Source organism: Scyliorhinus canicula, chromosome 4 (genome assembly GCF_902713615.1).
Source record: "Scyliorhinus canicula chromosome 4, sScyCan1.1, whole genome shotgun sequence".
NCBI classification, from domain to species: Eukaryota; Metazoa; Chordata; class Chondrichthyes; order Carcharhiniformes; family Scyliorhinidae; genus Scyliorhinus; species Scyliorhinus canicula.
The window spans coordinates 125542597-125562383 of NC_052149.1; the positions used below are offsets into that span (position 1 = coordinate 125542597).

Sequence of the window (19787 nt, forward strand, 5' to 3'; positions counted from 1 at the left end):
AGGTGGCTTGACCATGATAAATTGCCCTTAGTGTCCGAAAAAGGTTAGGTAGGGTTACTGGGGATAGAGAGGAGCCTTGGGTGGGGTGCTCTTTCCAAGGGCCGGTGCAGACTTGATGGGCTGAATGTCCTCCTTCTGCACTCTAAATTCTATGATTTGATAACCGGAGAAGCCAGCTTCAAAGGTCATCAGTAGATATGTTACGGTTTGGGCCTATAAGGCTAAGGTGTATGGCTTGGTTGTACTGTTTAACTGTTAATGTTTGGCTGTTAGTAAGTGAAGTGAAATAGAAAATATATTTCTGTCACAAGTTGTACAAATCCATTTAATGAATAAAAGGCTAATCTGATACTACATGTAAAAAAAAAAGGTCTCCTCCGTGTGTATGTCATGTGCACTGTCATGGCTTCTTGGGGAAGCGATGATATAGTGATATTGTCACTGGACTAATAATCCAGGGCCCGGGTATAAATTCCACCACAACAGACGCTGACATTTAAGTTCAATACAAATAATAATAGCTTATTGTCACAAGTAGGTTTCAATGAAGTTACTGTGAAAAGCCCCTAGTCGCCACGTTCCGCACCTGTTCGGGAATTGAACCCACGCTGCTGGCATTGTTCTACATTACAAGCCAGCTGTTTAGCCCACTGTGCCAATGTGCCATCTACTGTGCAGTCAGGCTGTGAGTTAGTTAAATAGGATATCTTTTGTAGTCATTGGTTTTGGATATGACAGCCTTGTTTAAGAAAGTAGAAGCAGAGATCACTCGTTTGGAGTCCCTAGGTATTATCAGGCCCGTCTCTTTCGCTAATTGGGCAGCGCCAGTCGTACCAGTAATGAAGCCAGATAACATGGTTCACTTGTGCGGCGACTATAAACTTACAGTGAACACAGCTTCCCGGTTCAACCGATATCCCATGCCCGGCTTAGAAGATCTCTACGCAAAGCTCACAGGTGGATACTCATTCATGATATTGGATATGCGTCACGCCTACCTGCAGTTGGAGTTGGACCTTGCCTCTCGGCCATATGTTACTATCAACACACACAGGGGCCTGTATGAGTATGTGCGATTGTCCTCTGTCTGTGCTATATTTCAACGCGTCATGGAGAGCATCTTGAGAGTTTTGCCACCTGTCGTTGTTTACTTAGAAGATGTCTTGATTATGGGAGCTTCGGAATAGGAACATTTGGATAATTTAGAGGCTGTGCTTAAATGCTCCTCAGAGGCTGGAATCCGTTTACATCGTGCAAAGTGTGTCTTTCAGGCAAAGGAAGTAGTCTACCTGGGTTATCGGGTGGACCGCGAAGGTTTGCCCCCCTTTGCGGAGAAGGTGCGCTCAATTCAACAGGTCCCCGCCCCGACTGACACTTTGGCTCTTTGTTCTTTTCTTGGCTTCGTAAATTACTCTGAGAAGTATCTCCCCAATCTGGCAACTACGTTGGCCCTATTGCACCTTCTGTTGAAGAAGAAGCACATTTGGGTTTGGGGTCAGCCGTAAGAAACCGCTTTCCAGTGGGTGAAACAATAATTGCCGTCATTCGGGTTTCAAGAAAGCATACGGAATGCTTGCCTTCATAGGATAGGGCAGTGAGTATAAAAACTGGCAGGTCATGCTACAGTTGTATAAAACCTTGGTAAGGCTGCACTTGGAATATTGCTCAGAATTCTGCCACACTACCAGAAGGATGTGGAGGCTTTGGAGAGGGTGCAGAGGAGGTTTACCAGGATGTTGCCTGGTCTGGAGGGCTGAATAGACTTGGACAGTTTTCATTAGAAAGACGGAGTTCGAGGGGTGACCTGATAGAGGTCTACAAGATTATGAGGGACATGGATAGAGTGGATGAGCAGGCACTCTTTCCCAGGGTGGAGGGGTCTGTCACCAGGGGGCATAGGTTTAAGGTCCATGGGGCAAAGTTTAGAGGAGATGTCGGGGTTGATTGTTTACACAGAGGGTGGTGAGTGCCTGGAACGCATTGCCAGGAGTAGTTGTGGAAGCAGATACATTAACTGCGTTCAAAATGCACCTTGACAAACAATAGCTAGGATGGGTATAGCGGGATACAGCACAAGGAAGTGCTGAGGGTTTTGGCAAAGGTTGGTATCATGACCAGTACAGACTTGGAGGGCCGAAGGGCCTCTTCCTGTTCTGTATGGTTCTTTGTTCTTTAACCCACTATGATCCTGCAAAGCCTTTGCTCATCACATGTGATGCATCCCCATTATGTATTGGGACCGTCCGGTCTCACAAAATGGAGAACAGAGCTGAGCAGCCGATGCTTTCACCTCCCACACATTGACTGCAGCGGAAAGGAAGCACTCGCAGATTGAAAAGGAGGGCTTAGCAGTGGTCTTTGTGGTGAAATGTTTTTGCCAGTGTGTTTATGGCTACACTTCACTATCATACCCAATCATGAGCCACTGCTTGGCCTTTTCAGAGAGGATAAGCTGATTCTGCCCATTACTTCCGCGCTGATCCAGTCCTGGGCTTTGCTGCTCGCTGCCTACAGGTATTCTTTGGAGCATAAACCAGGGACCCAGATAGCGAATGCCGATGCACTGATCAGATTGCCTTTGTTGACGGGCCCTTGTCGACCCCCATGACAGGTGAGGTGGTTGCAACCTTGAATTTTATGGCCTCATTGCCTGTCATGCATCATGGATCCTGAGTGGACCCAGACAGATCCAGTTATTTCCAAGGTTCGGCATGTAGCCCTGTATGGTGGGCAGCATAGACACCTCCCAGGCGAGTTGCGGGCATTTTCCTCCAAGCTGTCCGAGTTCAGCGTGGAAGATGGTATCCTCTTGTGAGGGACGCGTGTGGTCATTCCAGATAAATAGCAGGAGCTGATACCAAAAGACCTCCACAATGGTCATCCGGCGTGACCAAAATGAAAATGTTCGCACGGAGTTATGTCTTGTGGCCAGGCCGCGACACTGCTTTTGGGGAGACGGCCCAAAACTGCTCTGTTTGCCAAGAAGCTTCCCCAGCCACACCCCTGCATCACTGGGAATGCGTAGGGCAGCCTTGGGTGTGCTTGCTTGCAGATTTCATCTGCCCTTTTCAAGGATCCATTGTGGTGATATGCAAATGCCCAGTAATGTATATAATTATCTCTATGACCTCCGACCAGCAGATGCTGATAGAGATCCACCATGTGACTCCAGAGATCCGGCAGTTAGCAGTAAGTCGTACGAGAGGGCAATCGCATCAGAAGTAGCTCCAAGAGAATAGGCTTATTTCTCACCGTTTGTATTATAGTTCTTTAGTTATCATTCCACATGCTCATTTTGTCAATAAACTATCTTACTAGTCAAAGGACTAGGTGTTCTGTGTGCATCTTTATCATGGCCACAACACAGAACATAACACCATGTTCCTCTGTTTGATTGATGCCCAATCGAGTGACTTCAGGTGCATGGCGGGAACAACGTCCCGCACAAACATCGAGAAGATGCATTTATATTTTAGTACGCATGGCCTCCCCGAGGTGTTCGTCTTGGGAAATGGCAGTCCTTTCACAAGTGAGGAGTTTGTGGGGTTCACGAAGATGGACGGCATACGACATATCCACACCGCTCTGTACCACCCGGCTTCCAATGGGTTGGCAGAGCGCGCAGTGCAGATGTTGAAACAGGGCCTCAAGGAACAGTCTTCCAGTTCCATGGACACTAGACTGGCTCGTTTGTTGTTTTCTTATAGGACCACGGCGCATGTGGTGACTGGGGTAGCTCCCGCAGAACTCCTACTTTGTACTTTGTAGTACAAAGCCGTAGACTTTGTACCCGCCTTAGCATGGTTTTCCCAGACCTTGGCGCAAATGTATGCTGAACTCAGGAACGACAGGGGCATGACCTATTTTGGTATTAGCTGATCCGGCAGTTTACATCCGAAGACCGTGTTTGTTCGGACTTTTGCTGCTGGTGCCCTGTGGGTCCCCGGTGTTATCATAGATTACCATAGATTATCATAGAATTTACAGTGCAGAAGGAGGTCATTCTGCCCATCAAGAACGGCGCTAATCCCTTACCAGGTACAAGCCCAGGGTCATATTCAATACAAGTATTTAGACCACATTCGATCCCGAAGGCCGCCTCTTCCACAGGTTCGCCGTCCACGGAGATCACTTCTCCAGCCGCAGCAACTACCATATGTCGACACAGGGAATGCTCATCCTCGAGATCTCCCTTTGGCGTCGCACTCATGGCCTGCTTGGGTCGCTACCGAACCCCACCTGCAGCCGTTATGCGATTCAGCACAGAAGTGTCGTTTGCCTTCTCGTTACACGCTGCCTGACCCAACGCCTTGTGCGGATGATGTCCAGCCTACGGTGAAACAAATCCAACACCCTCCGTCGGCAGGGTCCTCGGACTTTGTGGGGGAAGGATGTTATAACCTGTCTGAATCCCTTTGGCTGGGGACTATTGATTATCCCATGACTCTTGGGGAATATGAGCTCCCCAATGAGGGGGGGTGGGGAAATCATTAGCAATTACACCCGTTTAATAGAGCTGGCCAGTGTGGTACCAGTTAATGAAGGAAGCAGTGGTGAACTATTACTGCTGTGTGTATATCATTGTAAATAAAGTTACTTTCTGTTGACTCTACAAACTCAGGCTGGATTCTTCATGGTCCTCACAAAAGAGGTCAGTGCTGAATGGTGCTTGAGACAAAGGGGGTAGATCCCAAAGCCTCAGGTACCTCAGGAATCTGAACATTAAACTGAGACGAGCTGTTTCGCTCTACTATGCAGATTTGCCAAAAAGTGATCCTGCCCACAATGGGCGGGATTTACATTGCAATGTCTCGCAAGATCGTGTTAGATCTCAAGAGGTATTGTGAGCCGGGTAAATCCCGGGAGCAAAGTCTCCTGACTTTAACGGCCGAGTTTATTTTGGATGCAGTCTGGCCGTTGGATCATGCCCTTGGTTTCAGAGTGCAGTGTTTCTGACCTGTTTGCCTGTTGGTTTCTATGGACTGTGTACTGCCTGTGAACATTAGAGTATAAGACGGATTTTGTAACTCATGTTATCCTTACAAATCTGTATATATCTGTTAAGTTCCAGTTGGGGAGAAGGAGCAGTGTGTTCTTGTTCTTTCCTCGTTTAATAAGTGCTTTATTATTTTGTTAAGTGTTCATCAGCTGACTCCTGTGACTCTGTTCAGTAGTTGTCCTCCACGTTTCTAAACAAAAAAAGTTAGAAACGCTCAAGCCGGGTTCCAAGACTCACGGAGATGTCAAAATGAAAAAAATTGCAACTCTGAGATTGATATTTCTGTAACGCGTGATTTGCAGCCAGGTTAAGCGGCGCCCTTTGGAAGGTAGTTTTACAGAATTACAAAGATGAAATCTGGTTCATTGGCCAGCCGAAACTGCCTGAGAATTTCGGCAACTCATGGTGTCAATGTCGGCCAGTACGTGAGGGCCCTCGTTCACTTCTGTCTCTTGTGAGCTGCCTCGGCCCGTACTATCCCAGGCTAGGGTCTGCTGTGAAGTCGGGGGTTGGGCATCAATGGTGAACGATCAGCGATTGATCTCATTTACTGATCACAACTTCAGGATTCGGACCGTGGGCAGATTAGCATGAAAGGGGGAGGCTGTGGTGTAGTGGTATTGCCGCTGGATGAGTAATCCAGAGACTCTGGGTAATGATCGGGGTTCAAATGCCACCGTGGCAGATGGTGGAATTTAAACTCAATAAAAGCCTAATAATGATCATGAAACCATTGTCGATTGTCATAAAAACCCATTTGGTTCACTAATGTCCTTCCGGGAAGGAAATCTGCCATCTTTACTCAGATTTTACAAAGAGTCATCCAAATTTGAAACGTTGGCTCCCTCCTCTCTCCACAGATGCTGTCAGACCTGCTGAGATTGTCCAGTATTTTCTGTTTTTGTTTCAGATTCCAGCGTCCGCAGTAATTTGCTTTCATCTTTACCTGGTCTGGCCTACATGTGTCTCCAGACCCTCAGCAATGTGATTGACTCTGAAATGGCCGAACAAGCCATTCAGTTGTATTCAGCTGCTACAAAAATACGAAAGGGAATGAAACCGCACAGATGACCCAGCATCGACACAGGCACCAGAAACGACAACGGCAAACTCACCCCTTTGACCCTGCAAAGTCCTCCTTACTAACATCTGGGAGCTTGTGCCAAAGTTGACCCAACAGCCTGACATAATCGCACTCACAGAATCCTACCTTACAGACAATGTCCCAGACACCACCATCCCTGGGTATGTCCTGTCTCACCGGCAGGACAGACCCAGCAGACCCGGCAGAGGTGGTGCCACAGTGGGATGCAGTCAGAAGGGAGTTGCCCTGGATGTCCTCAACATCAACCCTGGACTCCATGATTTCTCATGGTTTCAGGTTAAACGTGGGCAAGGAAACCTGCTGATTATCATGTATTAGAATTAGAATTAGAAGAGTACAGCACAGAACAGGCCCTTCGGCCCTCGATGTTGTGCCGAGCAATGATCACCCTACTCAAGCCCACGTATCCACCCTATACCAGTAACCCAACAACCCCCCCTGAACCTTATTTTTTAGGACACTACGGGCAATTTAGCCTGGCCAATCCACCTAACCCGCACATCTTTGGACTGTGGGAGGAAACCGGAGCACCCGGAGGAAACCCACGCACACACGGGGAGGACGTGCAGACTCCGCACATACAGTGACCCAGCTGGGAATCGAACCTGGGACCCTGGAGCTGTGAAGCATTGATGCTAACCACCATGCTACCCTGCTGCCCACCATGCTACCGTATTGGCCACCATCAACTAATTAATCAGTGTTCCTCCATGTTGAATACTCCTTGGAGGAAGCAGAGAATGCCAAGGGCGCAGAATATGCCCTGTGTGGGGGCTTCAATGTCTATCACCAAGAGTGACTCAGTAGTACCAGCAAAGATTGAGCTGGCTGGGGCCCAAAGGACATAGCTGCTGGACTGCGACTGCGGCTGATGGTGAGGGAACCAACAAGAGGGAAAAACAAAACTATGTTCAAGCACAATCTGTAACCTCATGGCCTGACATATCCCCCCGTTACCATGATCATCAAGCCAGGGGATCAACCCTGGTTCAATGAAGAATGCAGGAGGGCATGCCAGGAGCAACACCAGGCATACCGAAAATGATGTGTCAAACCTGGTGAAACTACAGCAAAGGACTACTTGTGTGCCAAGAAGCATAAGCAGCAAGTAATAGACAGAACTCAGCAATTCCACAACCAACTCATCAGATCTAATCTCTGCAGTCCTGCCACTCCTCTGACTCCATGGAATCACTACAGTGCAGAAGGAGGCCATTTGGCCCATCGAGTCTGCACCAAACCTCCGAAAGAGCACCTGACTTTGGCCGTATCCCCATAAGTCCGCACATTGATCTTGGCCAATCCAACGAACCTGCTCATCCTTGGATTGTGGGAGGAAACCAGAGCATCTTGAGGAAACCCACGCAGACATGGGGAGAAGGTGCAAACTCTACACAGACAGCCATCCAAGGCCAGAATCAAACCCTGGTCTCTGTGCTGTCAGGCACCATGCTGTCCCAGCTCTCAAGCCCCACACTAAGGCTGAAGCTCAAAAGTCAAGACTGCCGATATAGTGAAGGAGTGTTGCACTGTCAGAGGTGAAGCTTGTAAACTCAGAGATTCCAGATAAAACTGATCATTTTAAAATGATTGATAATTGTCTTTAAATCCAATCTTCTGCTGATGTGTCATTGATTGACAGGCCAACCAGCCAATCACTTGTTGAAATGCAGCCAATCAGCTGATGGGGAGGAGGGACATTTCCAAAGCACACATGAGACACAGACTGAATATTCTTAATGTTTATTACCTTTTACAGATTTACATTGTCAGAAAAAAGACTTGAATAAACAGCCCAGCCAGAGGAAGCAGGAGAAATTCACAGGGAGAATGGAGGTTTATGAAAACACTTGCGGAGATTTTCTCAATAACAGGAGAGTCCTTTCCCTTTAAACAGTGACTAAACCTTAAATTGTAACTGCAGGGTGAGCAGGAAGGAGGTCTGGTTTCCTGAAGCAGAGACTTCAGGGGTCACATTATTTTTGTACGGCTGATAGTCTTCAGCATCTTAGAGAGGTTTTATTCACCAGTCTGCACTGTCCCATCAAACGCTCCCAGAGGAGGAACAGCATGGGGTTGCATACAGAGTAAAGCTCCCTTGACACTGACCCGTCAAGCACTCCCAGGACATGTGCAGCACAGGTTTAGATGCAGAGTGAAGCTCCCTCAACACTGTCCCCATCAAACACACCCACTGCAGATACATCATGGGGTAAGATACAGAGGAAAGTTCCCTCTACACTGTCCCAAAAACATGTCTTAACCCCTGACCCTCAGAAGTGCCTCAGTCCCGAAAAGGAAGAGAGTTGTAATTCAGTGCTGACAATGACCTTTGCCCTCCCAGCTCACCCCTGTTCTATTTAAAGTTGTGTCTCCTCTGTGGACTGTCTCTAACACTCTACGCACATTCTGATCTCCTGATGCTCTTGCTGAGGGCAGAGGAGAGGCTCACGTGGGTGAGGGCACAGGAGAAGCTGGCGTTGGACTCCCAGGCAGAGCCAGAGAGGGTCAGCAGGCTGCTGACGCTGTAGGTGTTGTCCGAAGCTCGCAGGTAGTTGCTGGTCTGAACCCCGTCCGAAATGGCTGCACCATCCTTCTTCCACTCCACCACCAGCTCATCGGGATAGAAGTGATTGGCAAGGCACACCAGGGTGGCAGTGCCCTTGGTCTTGACCTCCTCCAGGGAGGGGGGCAGCAGGGTCAGTGTGGGTTGTGAATTCTCACGGCCTGTAAGAGAAGAGAAGGAATTTTAATCGCTGCCTGTTACAAATGCCTGGTCAGCTTTCAACAATGGCTAAGGCACTGAACCAGACAGGTAACTCTTTTTATGTTTTAAGATTGTGCAGAAAGATTCCGGAGTCATAATATAAGAAGTAGAGCTTGGTTGTTTTATAAAAAAAACTTGATACAAACAAAAGAAAAGAAAGCAATGTTAAACTTTTACTTCACAGTTCTAACGCTAATAGGTTACATGGGGTGGGATTCTCCAACCCCCCCCGCCGGGTTGGAGAATCGCCGTGGGGCAGCGTGAATCTCGCCCCGCTGCTCCGACGCCGAATTCTCCAGCGCCGGTTTTTGGGCGGGGGTGGGGATCGCGCCGTTGGCAGTGGGTCCCCCCGCCGATTCGCCGGACCCGGATTAAACAATGTTGCGCCATTGTTTAAAAAGGGAGGAAGGGACAGACTGAGTCATTACTGACCAGTCAGTCTAACCTCAGTGGTTGGGAAATTATTGGAAATAATTCTGAGAGAAATTATAATCATCATTGAGAGAGACACAGTTCGATCAAGGACAGTCAGCATGGATTTGTAAAGGGAAGGTTGTGTCTGACTCACTTCATTGAATTTGTTGAGGAGGGAACGAGGAGGGGTGATGAGGGGAATGAGTTTAATGTTGACAACATGGTTTTTCCAAGGATTTTCACAAGTTGACGACATCCAAGGGAAAATGATAAATTATATTTCCAATTGGTTCAGTGTCAGGAGGGAAAGGTTTGATGTTAAGCTGATTAAATCATTTTGAAATGTTATCTAAACATTTGTGAAGAAGGTGCTACAAATTCAGCACTGAAATGGTTAATAGTGAGAGTTTTTAAAGATGCAGTATCCCTTTAAGACACTGTTAACCAGTCAGGAAGCTCAAACTATTAATCAGTCTGTCTGGGGGAACAGGTTGAACATTAACAAACCTCAGATCACACACAGATCGGGAGAACTTTATCCCAGAACATTGGAGCAGACTTGGAGAAACACATTTCCCAAAGGATTCTGATTGGCTGTCAGTGTGGAAGGTTCTAGAATTCATTTCAAACCCTGCCACCCAACACTGGGCTGAGGTCAAGGGTAAGGCTATAATTAGTCTCAGTGTCTGAGGGTCAGGTAGAGTCACTGCTCCTAATGACCCCATGACCCCTGGAGGGTGAGAGTGTCCGGACAATGGGCGAGGGTCGGATCAGGAATCTCCAACCTCAAAGAAATACTTGCATTTCTATAGCACCTGTCACCACCTCAGCAGTGACCAGGGGTGAACGGCGCCGGCGGGACTCTGTTGTATCCGCGCGGCCGCTTGGACCATCCGGGCCGGAGAAACGGCGGCCCTGCCGCCACGGCTGGCGCCACGTCAAATTCGCCGGCGTAAATGGCGCCAATTCTCTGCACCTCGGGGAAACGTGCGCCAGCGTGGGGCGCGGTTGCGGCGATTCTCCGGCCCACCGTGGGGCTCGGAGAATTGCCCCCTCAAGATTCCGAGAGAGCTTGACAGGGTGGATGCTGAGAGAATGTTTCCCCTTGTGGGGAATCTAGAATTAGTGGACAGTTTAAAAATAAGGGGCTGGATTCTCCACATCCCGATGTCGAAATCGCGGCCAGCGCAGGGGCAGAGAATCCAGTTTCCCGCCAGGAATCGGGATCGGGGCAGGTTCGCCGATTCAGCAGGGCCTGAAAAGCGGTGTACTCGGGCAGAACGACGCGCCGCCTGGGGCCATTACCAGAGGCCCACGGTGCCATTCTCCGCCCCTGACCAGCCGAGGTGCCGACGGCGTGGATCCAATATGATCCAGCCGGTTGGGAAACTCACATGGAAGCTGTGGACTCAGTCCACGGCCGCTGTGGTTGGGGGCAGGCCAATTGGAGGCCAGGAAATGTTAGCGTGGGCGGCTGATCGGGGGGTTTCTTTTTTGGATCCAGCTCCGCGGTCCAAGTCCGCTATGGAGCATGGCGCGGCTGCTGGAGGCCGCCGACGTGCACATGTGTGGCCTCGTGGGCCCGTACCTGCAGCAAAAGCTGTGAGATCTACACTGGGCACCTGCTCGCCCCCTGCAGGGCTAGGAATTCATGTCCTTTTCATGCCAATTTTTCTGACGTGAAACTCCACCGTTTTGACGCCGGCTTGTGGACATAGTCCCAATAATGGAGAATCCAGCCAAAGAGGTCTCCATTTAAAGCGGAGATCAGGAGGAATTTTGTTAGTTTTTGGAATTCTCTGTCCCAGAGAGCAGTGCAGTCTGGGACATTGAATATATTCAAGGCTGAATTAGACAGATCTTTTTTTTAATAAACATTTTATGGAGGTATTTTTTGGTATTACAACAACACAATAAACAATGTACATGAAGCTATAAACATAGTGCAAAAGCCATCTCCCTCCCTTACAGGTCCCACCTTTATTAACCCCCTATTCAAGGTAAACTACCCCTCCCCCCCTTTTTATTGACGATTAATTTTCCGCGAAGAAGTCAACGAATGGTTGCCACCTCAGGGTGAACCCTAACAGTGACCCTCTCAAGGCGAACTTTCTCCAAACAGAGAAAGCTAGCCATGTCCAATAGCCAGGTCTCCGACTTCGGGGGCTTTGAGTCCCTCCAAGCTAATAGTATCCGTCTCCGGACTATCAGGGAAGCAAAGGCCAGAACGTCTGCCTCTTTCTCATCCTGGATTCCCGGGTCTTCTGACACCCCGAAAATCGCCACTTCTGCCCATCCCTCTATAAGCTCCCCTCGATAAACAATTCCCCCATCCTCTCGATCCCTGCTCTCCGCCATATTCGGAATCCCCCATCCATATTCCCCAGGGGAAACCGGTGATTATTACAGATTGGGGACCAGACCGATGCTCCCACTGCTCCCACATGTCTCCTCCATTGCCCCCAGACTCTCAGGGCCGCCACCACCATTGCGGGGCTGGTGGAGTACTGTGCTGGCGGGAATGGCAGAGACGCAGTTACCAGCTCCCCCAAACTTGTGCCCTTGCATGAAGCCACCTCCATACGTAGCCATGCCGACCCCTCCCCATCACCCACTTCCTGATCATGGGTATGTTAGCCGCCCAGTAATAGTTGCTAAAATTCGGCAGCGCCAGCCCGCTCTCTCCCTGACTCTGCTCAAGCATTACCTTCCTTCCAAGCATTACTCGCAGGGTCTTGCCCGCCCAGACGAAGCCTGTGATCACTCTGTTGACCCACTTAAAAAAGAAAGAGGGGAGCTTTCCGAGTATGAGGGCGTTGTAGGAAACGTTTGGGTTGGCGAGGGGAAACAAATTCAGGTACCTGCAGGTGCAGGACTTCCTTCGTAAACTGGTGTCAACCTTCCCGCTCCTACTGCTAAGGGGGATTCAGGACAGGGTAGTTTCCAGAGGATGGGTAGCAGAGGGGAGCGTCTCTGACATTTACTTTTTTTAAATAAATTTAGAGTACCCAATTATTTTTTCCAATTAAGGGGCAATTTAACATGGCCAATCCACCTAACCTGCCAATCTTTTTGGGTTCTGGGGGTGAAACCCACGCAGACAGGGGGAGAATGTGCAAACTCCTCACAGACAGTGACCCAGGGCTGGGATTCAAACCCAAGTCCTCAGCGCCGTAGGCAGCAATGCTAACCACTGTGCCACCGTGCTGCCCGTCTCTGACATTTACAAGGAACTTATGGGATCAGAGGAGATGCAGACCGAGGAGCTGAAGCAAGTAGGAGGAGGAGCTGGGAGGAGAGAGAGAGGATGGTCTATGGGCGGACGCGTTGAGTCGAGTCAACACGACCGCAACATGTGCCAGGCTCAGCCTGATACAATTCAAGGTCGTTCATCAGGCTCACATCACAGTGGCCTGGATGAGTAGATTCTTTGGGGTGGAAGACAGGTGTGCGGGAGGACCAGCGAACCATGTCCACATGTTCTGGACATGTCCAAAGCTTAGAGGATTTTGGCGGGTTTGCAGATGTCATGTTCATGGTGTTACAAACAAGGGTGGCGCTGAGTCCAGAGGTGGCGATTTTTGGGATGTCGGAAGACTCGGGAATCCAGGATGAGAAAGAGGCAGACGTTCTGGCCTTTGCTTTCCTGGTAGCCCGGAGACGGTTACTATTAGCTTGGAGGGACTCAAAGCCCCCCAAAGTCAGAGATCTGGCTATCGGACATGACTAGCTTTCTCTGTTTGGAGAAAATCAAGTTCGCCCTGAGAGGGTCACTGCTGGGGTTCGCCAGGAGGTGGCAACCGTTTGTCGACTTCTTCGCGGAAAATTAATCGTCAGCAGAGGAGGAGGGGGGGAGATTAACGTAGATTAGGGGGTTAATTAATGGTTGGACCTGTGAGGGAGGGAGGTAGTATTTGGACTATGTTTATAGTCTCATCTACATTGTTTATATTGCTGCTGTTACAATGCCAAAGAAAATACCTCAATAAAATGTTTATTAAAAAAACAAAGGACCGCGGAATAAAGATGGGGAGACATTGAAACACAAACAGGAATCTCGGGAGGACCGTCATCTTCACCGTCTGGACCCTCCCAGCTAATGACAATGGGAGCACGTCCCATCTCCGAAAATCGTCCTTCATTTGGTCTACAAGTCGGGCCAGATTGAATTTATGCAGCCAGTCCCATTCCCGCGCCACTTGACTGCCTAGGTACCTAAAGCTTCCTCCTACTAATCTAAACGACAGCTCTCCCAATCGCCTTTCCTGTCCCCTCGCCTGGACCCCAAACATCTCACTGTTCCCCATATTTAGCTTTTACCCCGAAAACCGGCCAAATTCCCCTAGAATCCTCATGATTCCTTCCATCCCCTCTATTGGGTCCCATACATACAGAAGCAGGTCGTCTGCATAGAGCGAGACTCTGTGCTCCACCCCCAGCCCCCGCCCCGGACCAGCTCCTGGAGGACAACGTTTTGGCCAGCAGTTTGGCATCCACATTCAACAGGGATATAGGCCTGTAGGACCCACACAGCTCCGGGTTCTTGTCCCGCTACAGGATCAGCGAAATCGTCGGGGGAAGCACCTCTCTTTCCCTTGCTTCATTGAAGATCCTCATCAACACCAGCCCCAATAACCCAGAGAACTTTTTATAAAACTCCACTTGGTACACGTTCAGCCCAGGGCTTTACCCGCCTCATGGCCTTCAGACCCTCCACTATCTCTTCCAACCCGATGGGGGCCCCCAACCCTTCTACCAGCTCCCCGTCCACCTTTGGGAAATACAGCCCCTCCAAGAAGTGCCTCATCCCCTCCGGCCCCGTAGGGGGTACCGACCCATACAGCCTACTGTAGAAATCCCAAAACGCCTTATTCATCCCTGCTGAATCTCCAACCAGGTTCCCATCTCCGTACTTTACTTTCCCTATATCCCTGGCTGCCTCACTCTTTCTAAGCTGCTGTGCCAGCATTCTGCTGGCCTTCGCTCCATACTCATAGATCGCCCCCCCCCTCGCCTTTCGCAGCTTCTCCACCACCCTCCCTGTGGTTAACAAGCCAAACTCCGCCTGTAGCCTCCACTGTTCCCTTAAAAGCCCTGCCTCTGGGGTCTCCGCATACTTCCAATCGATCTGTAGTATCTCCTTAACCAGTCGGTCTGTCTCTGCCCTGTCCACCTTCTCCCTATGGGCCCGTATCGAGATCAGCTCCCCTCTGACTACCGCCTTCAGCGCTTCCCAGACCATCGCTGCTGAAATTTCCCCCGTGTCGTTGACCTGCAGGTGGTTCTGAATACATTTCCTCAGCCGCTCACACACCCTTCGTCAGCTAAAATTCCCACATCTAACCTCCAGTGCGGGCACTGATTACTGTCTTTACCAACCTGCTGGTCAACCCAGTGTAGAGCATGGTCTAAGATTGTGATCGCCAAGTACCCCGTGTCCACCACCCCTGCCAGTAAGGCCCTGCTCAAAATGAAGAAATCGATCCGGGAGTACATTTTATGCACATGTGGGTAGGAGAACTCCTTCACCCTCGGCTGCCCAAATCTCCATGGATCCACCCCCCCATCTGCTCCATGAACCCTTTTAGTCCCTTTGCCATTGCTGGCACGCTGCCCATTTTTGAGCTTGACCGGTCCAAGCCAGGGTCAATAACTGTGTTGAAGTCCCCTCCCATGACCAACCTGTCCAGCATCTTCCCCAGCATCCTCTTTATAAACTCCACATCATCCTAATTTGGCGCATACACATTTACTAATACCACCTGCACCCCCTCCAGTTTCCCACTGACCATAATGTACCGACCTCCCACATCCGAGACTATTCTACCCGCCTCAAACACCACCCGCTTATTGATCAGGATCACGACCCCTATAGTCTTTGAATCCAGTTCCGAGTGAAAGACCTGACTGACCCAGCGTTTCCTCAATCTAATCTGGTCAGCTACTCTAAGGTGCGTCTCCTGCAACATTACCACGTCCGCCCTCAGTCCCTTCAGATGCGCGAACACACGTGCCCCCTTGACCAGCCCATTTAACCCTCGAACATTCCAGCTGATCAGCCTAGTTGGGGGCTCATTGCCCCCCTCCCTTCGCCGATCAGCCATCTCCTTTTTTGGGCCCACCTCCAGCCCATGCTCCGCGCCTCCACCGGCCCGCCCCCAGGCAGCCTCTGCCCCCAACCTCCTCTCTGTCCCTTAGCCCAAGTCCCTCCCTCATCAGCAGAACATTTCCCCAACCCCCCCCCCCCGGTAACAACACTCTGTAACCCAACTCCTTTAATAAACCGAACATACGCACCCCCCCCCCCCACTGCGCTTCCGTGAGCTAGCCCACCCAACTAGCTTGGTGGCCCATCCCTGGCGCCGGATCGTCTCCCACCTATTGTTCCCTCCCCACCCTCCTCCCCCACTCATACAAACATACTCCAACATCAAACAATCCCCACACAATTGCCCGACAGAAAAACACCAAAATCTAAACAAGCACACCTCCAGCCCCCAACAGTGCAAATGACAACCTTAACTCACTCAGCTCTGCCACTGATCCCAAATCAATACAGAAGGCATTACAAATAGCTTCCACAAAACGAAATACGAGAAACTTTCTTTTAAAGAACAGAGAAACAAAAAGGAAAAAAAATGAACGTTGCAGCAAAGTTCAAAAGTTCTCAGTCCACCACCAGTCCTTTCCTTTTCACAAAGTCCAGCGCGTCCTCACGGGACTCAAAATAAAAGTGCTGTTCCTCGTACGTGACCCAGAGACGGGCCGGATACAACAGTCCAAACTTCACCTTTTTCTGAAAAAGGATCGCTCTAATCTGGTTGAAGCCTGCTCTTCTCCTGGCCACCTCCACACTCAGGTCTTGGTAGACCCGCAGGATACTATTGTCCCACTTCCAGCTCTGTGTCTGCTTGGCCCACTGCAGAATGCGCTTATCCAAATACCTGTGGCATCTCACCACCATTGCCCTTGGGGGGTCTCCCATTCATGGCTTCCTCGCGAGTGCTCTGCGAGCCCTGTCCACCTCCAAGGGCTGGGTGAATCCCCCTCCCCCAGCAGCTTCTCAAACATATCTGCGATGTATGCCCCAGTTCCCTCCGGGAGCCCAACGATTCTCAAGTTCTACCGGCGGGACCTATTCTCTCGGTTCTCCACCTTCTCCAGGAGCTTCTTCTGCTGGTCCCTCAGCATCCCCACCGCCAACTCCACCGCAGTTTGATGTTCCTCCTGCTCAGCCAGCGCCTTCTCTACCTTCTGGATCGCCCGATCTTGGGTATCCAATCTAAGCTCCAGCCGCTCAATCAACCCTTTTATCGGGTCCAAGCAGTCCCGTTTCTGCTTAGCAAAACCTTCCTGAATAACCTGCATCAGCTGCTCCGTTTACCGCTGGGTCAATAAACCAGAGGTCTGGTCTTCCGCCATGCTGTCTCCCGCTGCAGCTTCAGCCCAACCTTCTCTGTCTTTCTGTTTCTGCCTTTACGAGCACTTCTAATCCTTCTCTCCATGGACCAATGTGGGAATTCAGTACACAATTCCCTCTGTCTTCAGTTCTACAATTCAAGTCCGGTTGAAAATCGGGCGAAAAGGTCCAAAAGTCCGACCCGAGCGGGGGCCACCAATTGTGCGACTTACTCCTTCATAGCCGCCACCGGAAGTTCCAGTTAAATGGATTTTCAATGGGCAAGGAGGTCAAGAGTTATGTGGACCGGCAGGAAAGTGGAGTTCAGGCCATTTTTTAAAGTTCATTTATGGGATGTGTGGGTCTGAAGTGGGAACCTGCCATCCTGACCTTGTCCGGCCTACAAGTGACTCCAGATCCTCAGTAATGTGTTGATTCTGAAATGCCCTCTGGAATGGCCGAGCAAGACACTCAGTTCAAGGGCAATTAGGGATGGGCAATAAATGCTGGCCCAGCCAGAGATCACACATCACATCAAACAATAAAAATATCTCCAGGGATTTTCAGGAATATTGGATGAGGAATAAATATCAGACTGAACTCGACCCAAAGAGAAAGTAACTGAGAGTCTCCCCAAAAGCCTGGAACACTGAAGCCACTGGATTGTGAGCCCTGCTGGACCTGTTTGTCATCAGAACTTTGCTAAGAGATAAGCAGGGAGTGGAGAGAGCAGAGTTAAAGCTGGGGGAAGTGGGACCTCGGTGTCTCACTGTGCTGCTGCTGCTGCTGTGATCAGTTATATCAGAGAGTGTGACAGGGAGCCAGAGCTCACATCAAACTCTGCCCGTGTCTGTCACACGCAGACTGACAGGAGTCTAGTGAGTGATTTCACTCCATGGTCCAGGAATGTGAACACAGTCTGCAAACGTCCAGATCTCCTCCACACGGTGGGTAAAAGCTGCTTACTTATATCTTGCTGCTTAAAGGGGGGAATGGAACTAAAGAAATACAGCTGGGCACCCTGTTCTACAGTGTTCTTCAATGAACCATTTCATTCGCTGCAGCTCCCCACTAACACCTTCAACTATTCAGCATTTGTGTTTGAGAAAGTTTCAGTATTGAAAGGGTTAATAACGGAGGATTGGGGTTTACTTACTCAGTCTGAGCTTGGTTCCTTTACCGAACGTAAGCCACACTGACAGCTTCCAGTGCAGGGGCTGTACAAAAACCTCTGCTCTCTGCTTCACTCACTCACTCTCACCCTCTCTCTGTCTCTCACTGTCTCTCACTCACTACTGTCTTTCTCTCTCTGTGTTTCTCTCAATGTCTCTGTGTTTGTTGGGAGAGTAGAGAATTCTAATTTTAGATGATAAATCTTTCAGCTGCTCTTCATATGTGGACATGGAGAGTAAGATGGAAACTTGAGGCCTTCAGTGAGCTGTGGACACCACAGGGACTGGAGTGGGTAGTGGACGGTGAGAATCATTTGTTCAGTCTCCTTTCTTGTGTGTTTTCTATATTATCTAAAACTGTAGGATGTGTCAGTACAGGAGGTGAGTCAGTGTGTCCATTATTAAATATTATATAAAACTGTAGGATGTGTCAGTGCAGGAGGTGGGGCTGCGTGTATTGGGGTTTTTGTAAGGCCCTGTATCACTGTGTAGGGCCAGCTGCTATGTTGCATACAGTAATAATCAGCGACATCCTCATTCTGCACATTGCTGATTGTCAGGGTGAATCGTGTTCCAGATTGACTGCCGGTGAATCGGTCGGATATTCCTGTGAATCGAGTTGCTGCAGCATAGATCAGCAGAGCCGGTTTCTGACCTTCTCGCCGTTGATACCAATTAACATAACTGCTAACAGATTGACTGGCCGTACAGGTGAGGGTCGCAGTCTGGCCCAGGCTCAATGACAACACCGAGGGAGACTGGGTCATGATGATGTCTCCACTGATACCTGAGGGGTAATAGAGAAACAGAGTGAAGTAAGAACTGTCACAGAAAGAGCCTGTACAATGAGATATTGTTGGAGACATTGACTGTTCCTCTGCTTTCAGCATTTTCCCTTCAATCACAAGTCAGTAAAATTGGATTGAAATGGAGAGCAGGAAAATATTCAAGGTGGAAGGAGAGAGATTTGTACCTGCGATGCAGAATGCCAGAGGCCAGATCAGCTGGATGGCTGAAATCATGGTGTCTGCTCCTGTCCCTGTGCCTGGTTACTGATAAACTCTCCCTTCACTGGGCTCTGCTTTATAAAGCTGCAGCCTGTGAGAGTCTGACTGCCCGTTCCTCAGTATGTAAATGGTATGAGGCAGAGACACCACGTCAGCACCTTCACTTCCTCTTCTCTCTCACTCACTCCCTCAGTATCAGTCTCTCACTCCCTTCCTCAGTATCTGTCACTCAGTCTCGGCTCTCTCTCACGCTCTCACTCTATTTTTCCCTCTCTGTGTCAGTTTCCCAGTTTCTGTCCCTCCCTCTCCCTCCCTCTGTCTTCTCTGTTCTCTGTATATTCTCTTTCCTGTCTCTCTCTCTTTGTCTCTCTCGCTCTTTCTCTCTCTAACTCTCTCGATATCCCTCTCTTTCTCTCTCTTTCTGTCACTCTCTCTCTCTCTCCCATTCTACATTGGTCTGTAATTCTCTAACTGATCTCCATAACAGGCGTTATTACTGGAGATAGGAACACTTTGAGTGCTGGTGCAACAGTTAAATGCTTCCCTCTCTCTCTCTGTCACAGTCTCTCCCTCACTCTCTCTTTCCCACACTCTCCCAGGTGGATCACAGTTAAATGCTTCCCTCTCTCTCTCTCTCTATCACAGTCTGCACCTCGCTCTCTCTTTCCCACACTCTCCCAGGTGGATCACAGTTAAATGCTTCCCTCTCTCTCTCTCTCTCTGTCAGTCTGTCCCTCGCTCTCTCTTTCCCACACTCTCCCAGGTGGATCACGGTTAAATGCTTCCCTCTCTCTCTCTCTCTCTCTGTCACAGTCTGCTCCTCGCTCTCTCTTTCCCACACTCTCCCAGGTGGATCACAGTTAAATGCTTCCCTCTCTCTCTCTGTCAGTCTGCTCCTCGCTCTCTCTATCCCACACTCTCCCT

At 49.7% G+C, this 19787-nt stretch overlaps 1 gene segment (V, D, J or C); it reads right to left on the reverse strand.

Annotated features, from left to right (window-relative positions):
- Positions 1-7831: 7831 nt before the first annotated feature.
- On the reverse strand, positions 7832-19044 carry LOC119964964. The segment is given in 4 exon segments: positions 7832-8831; positions 17841-17874; positions 18348-18643; positions 18830-19044. Coding segments are annotated over 4 exon segments (708 nt in total).
- Positions 19045-19787: the final 743 nt, after the last annotated feature.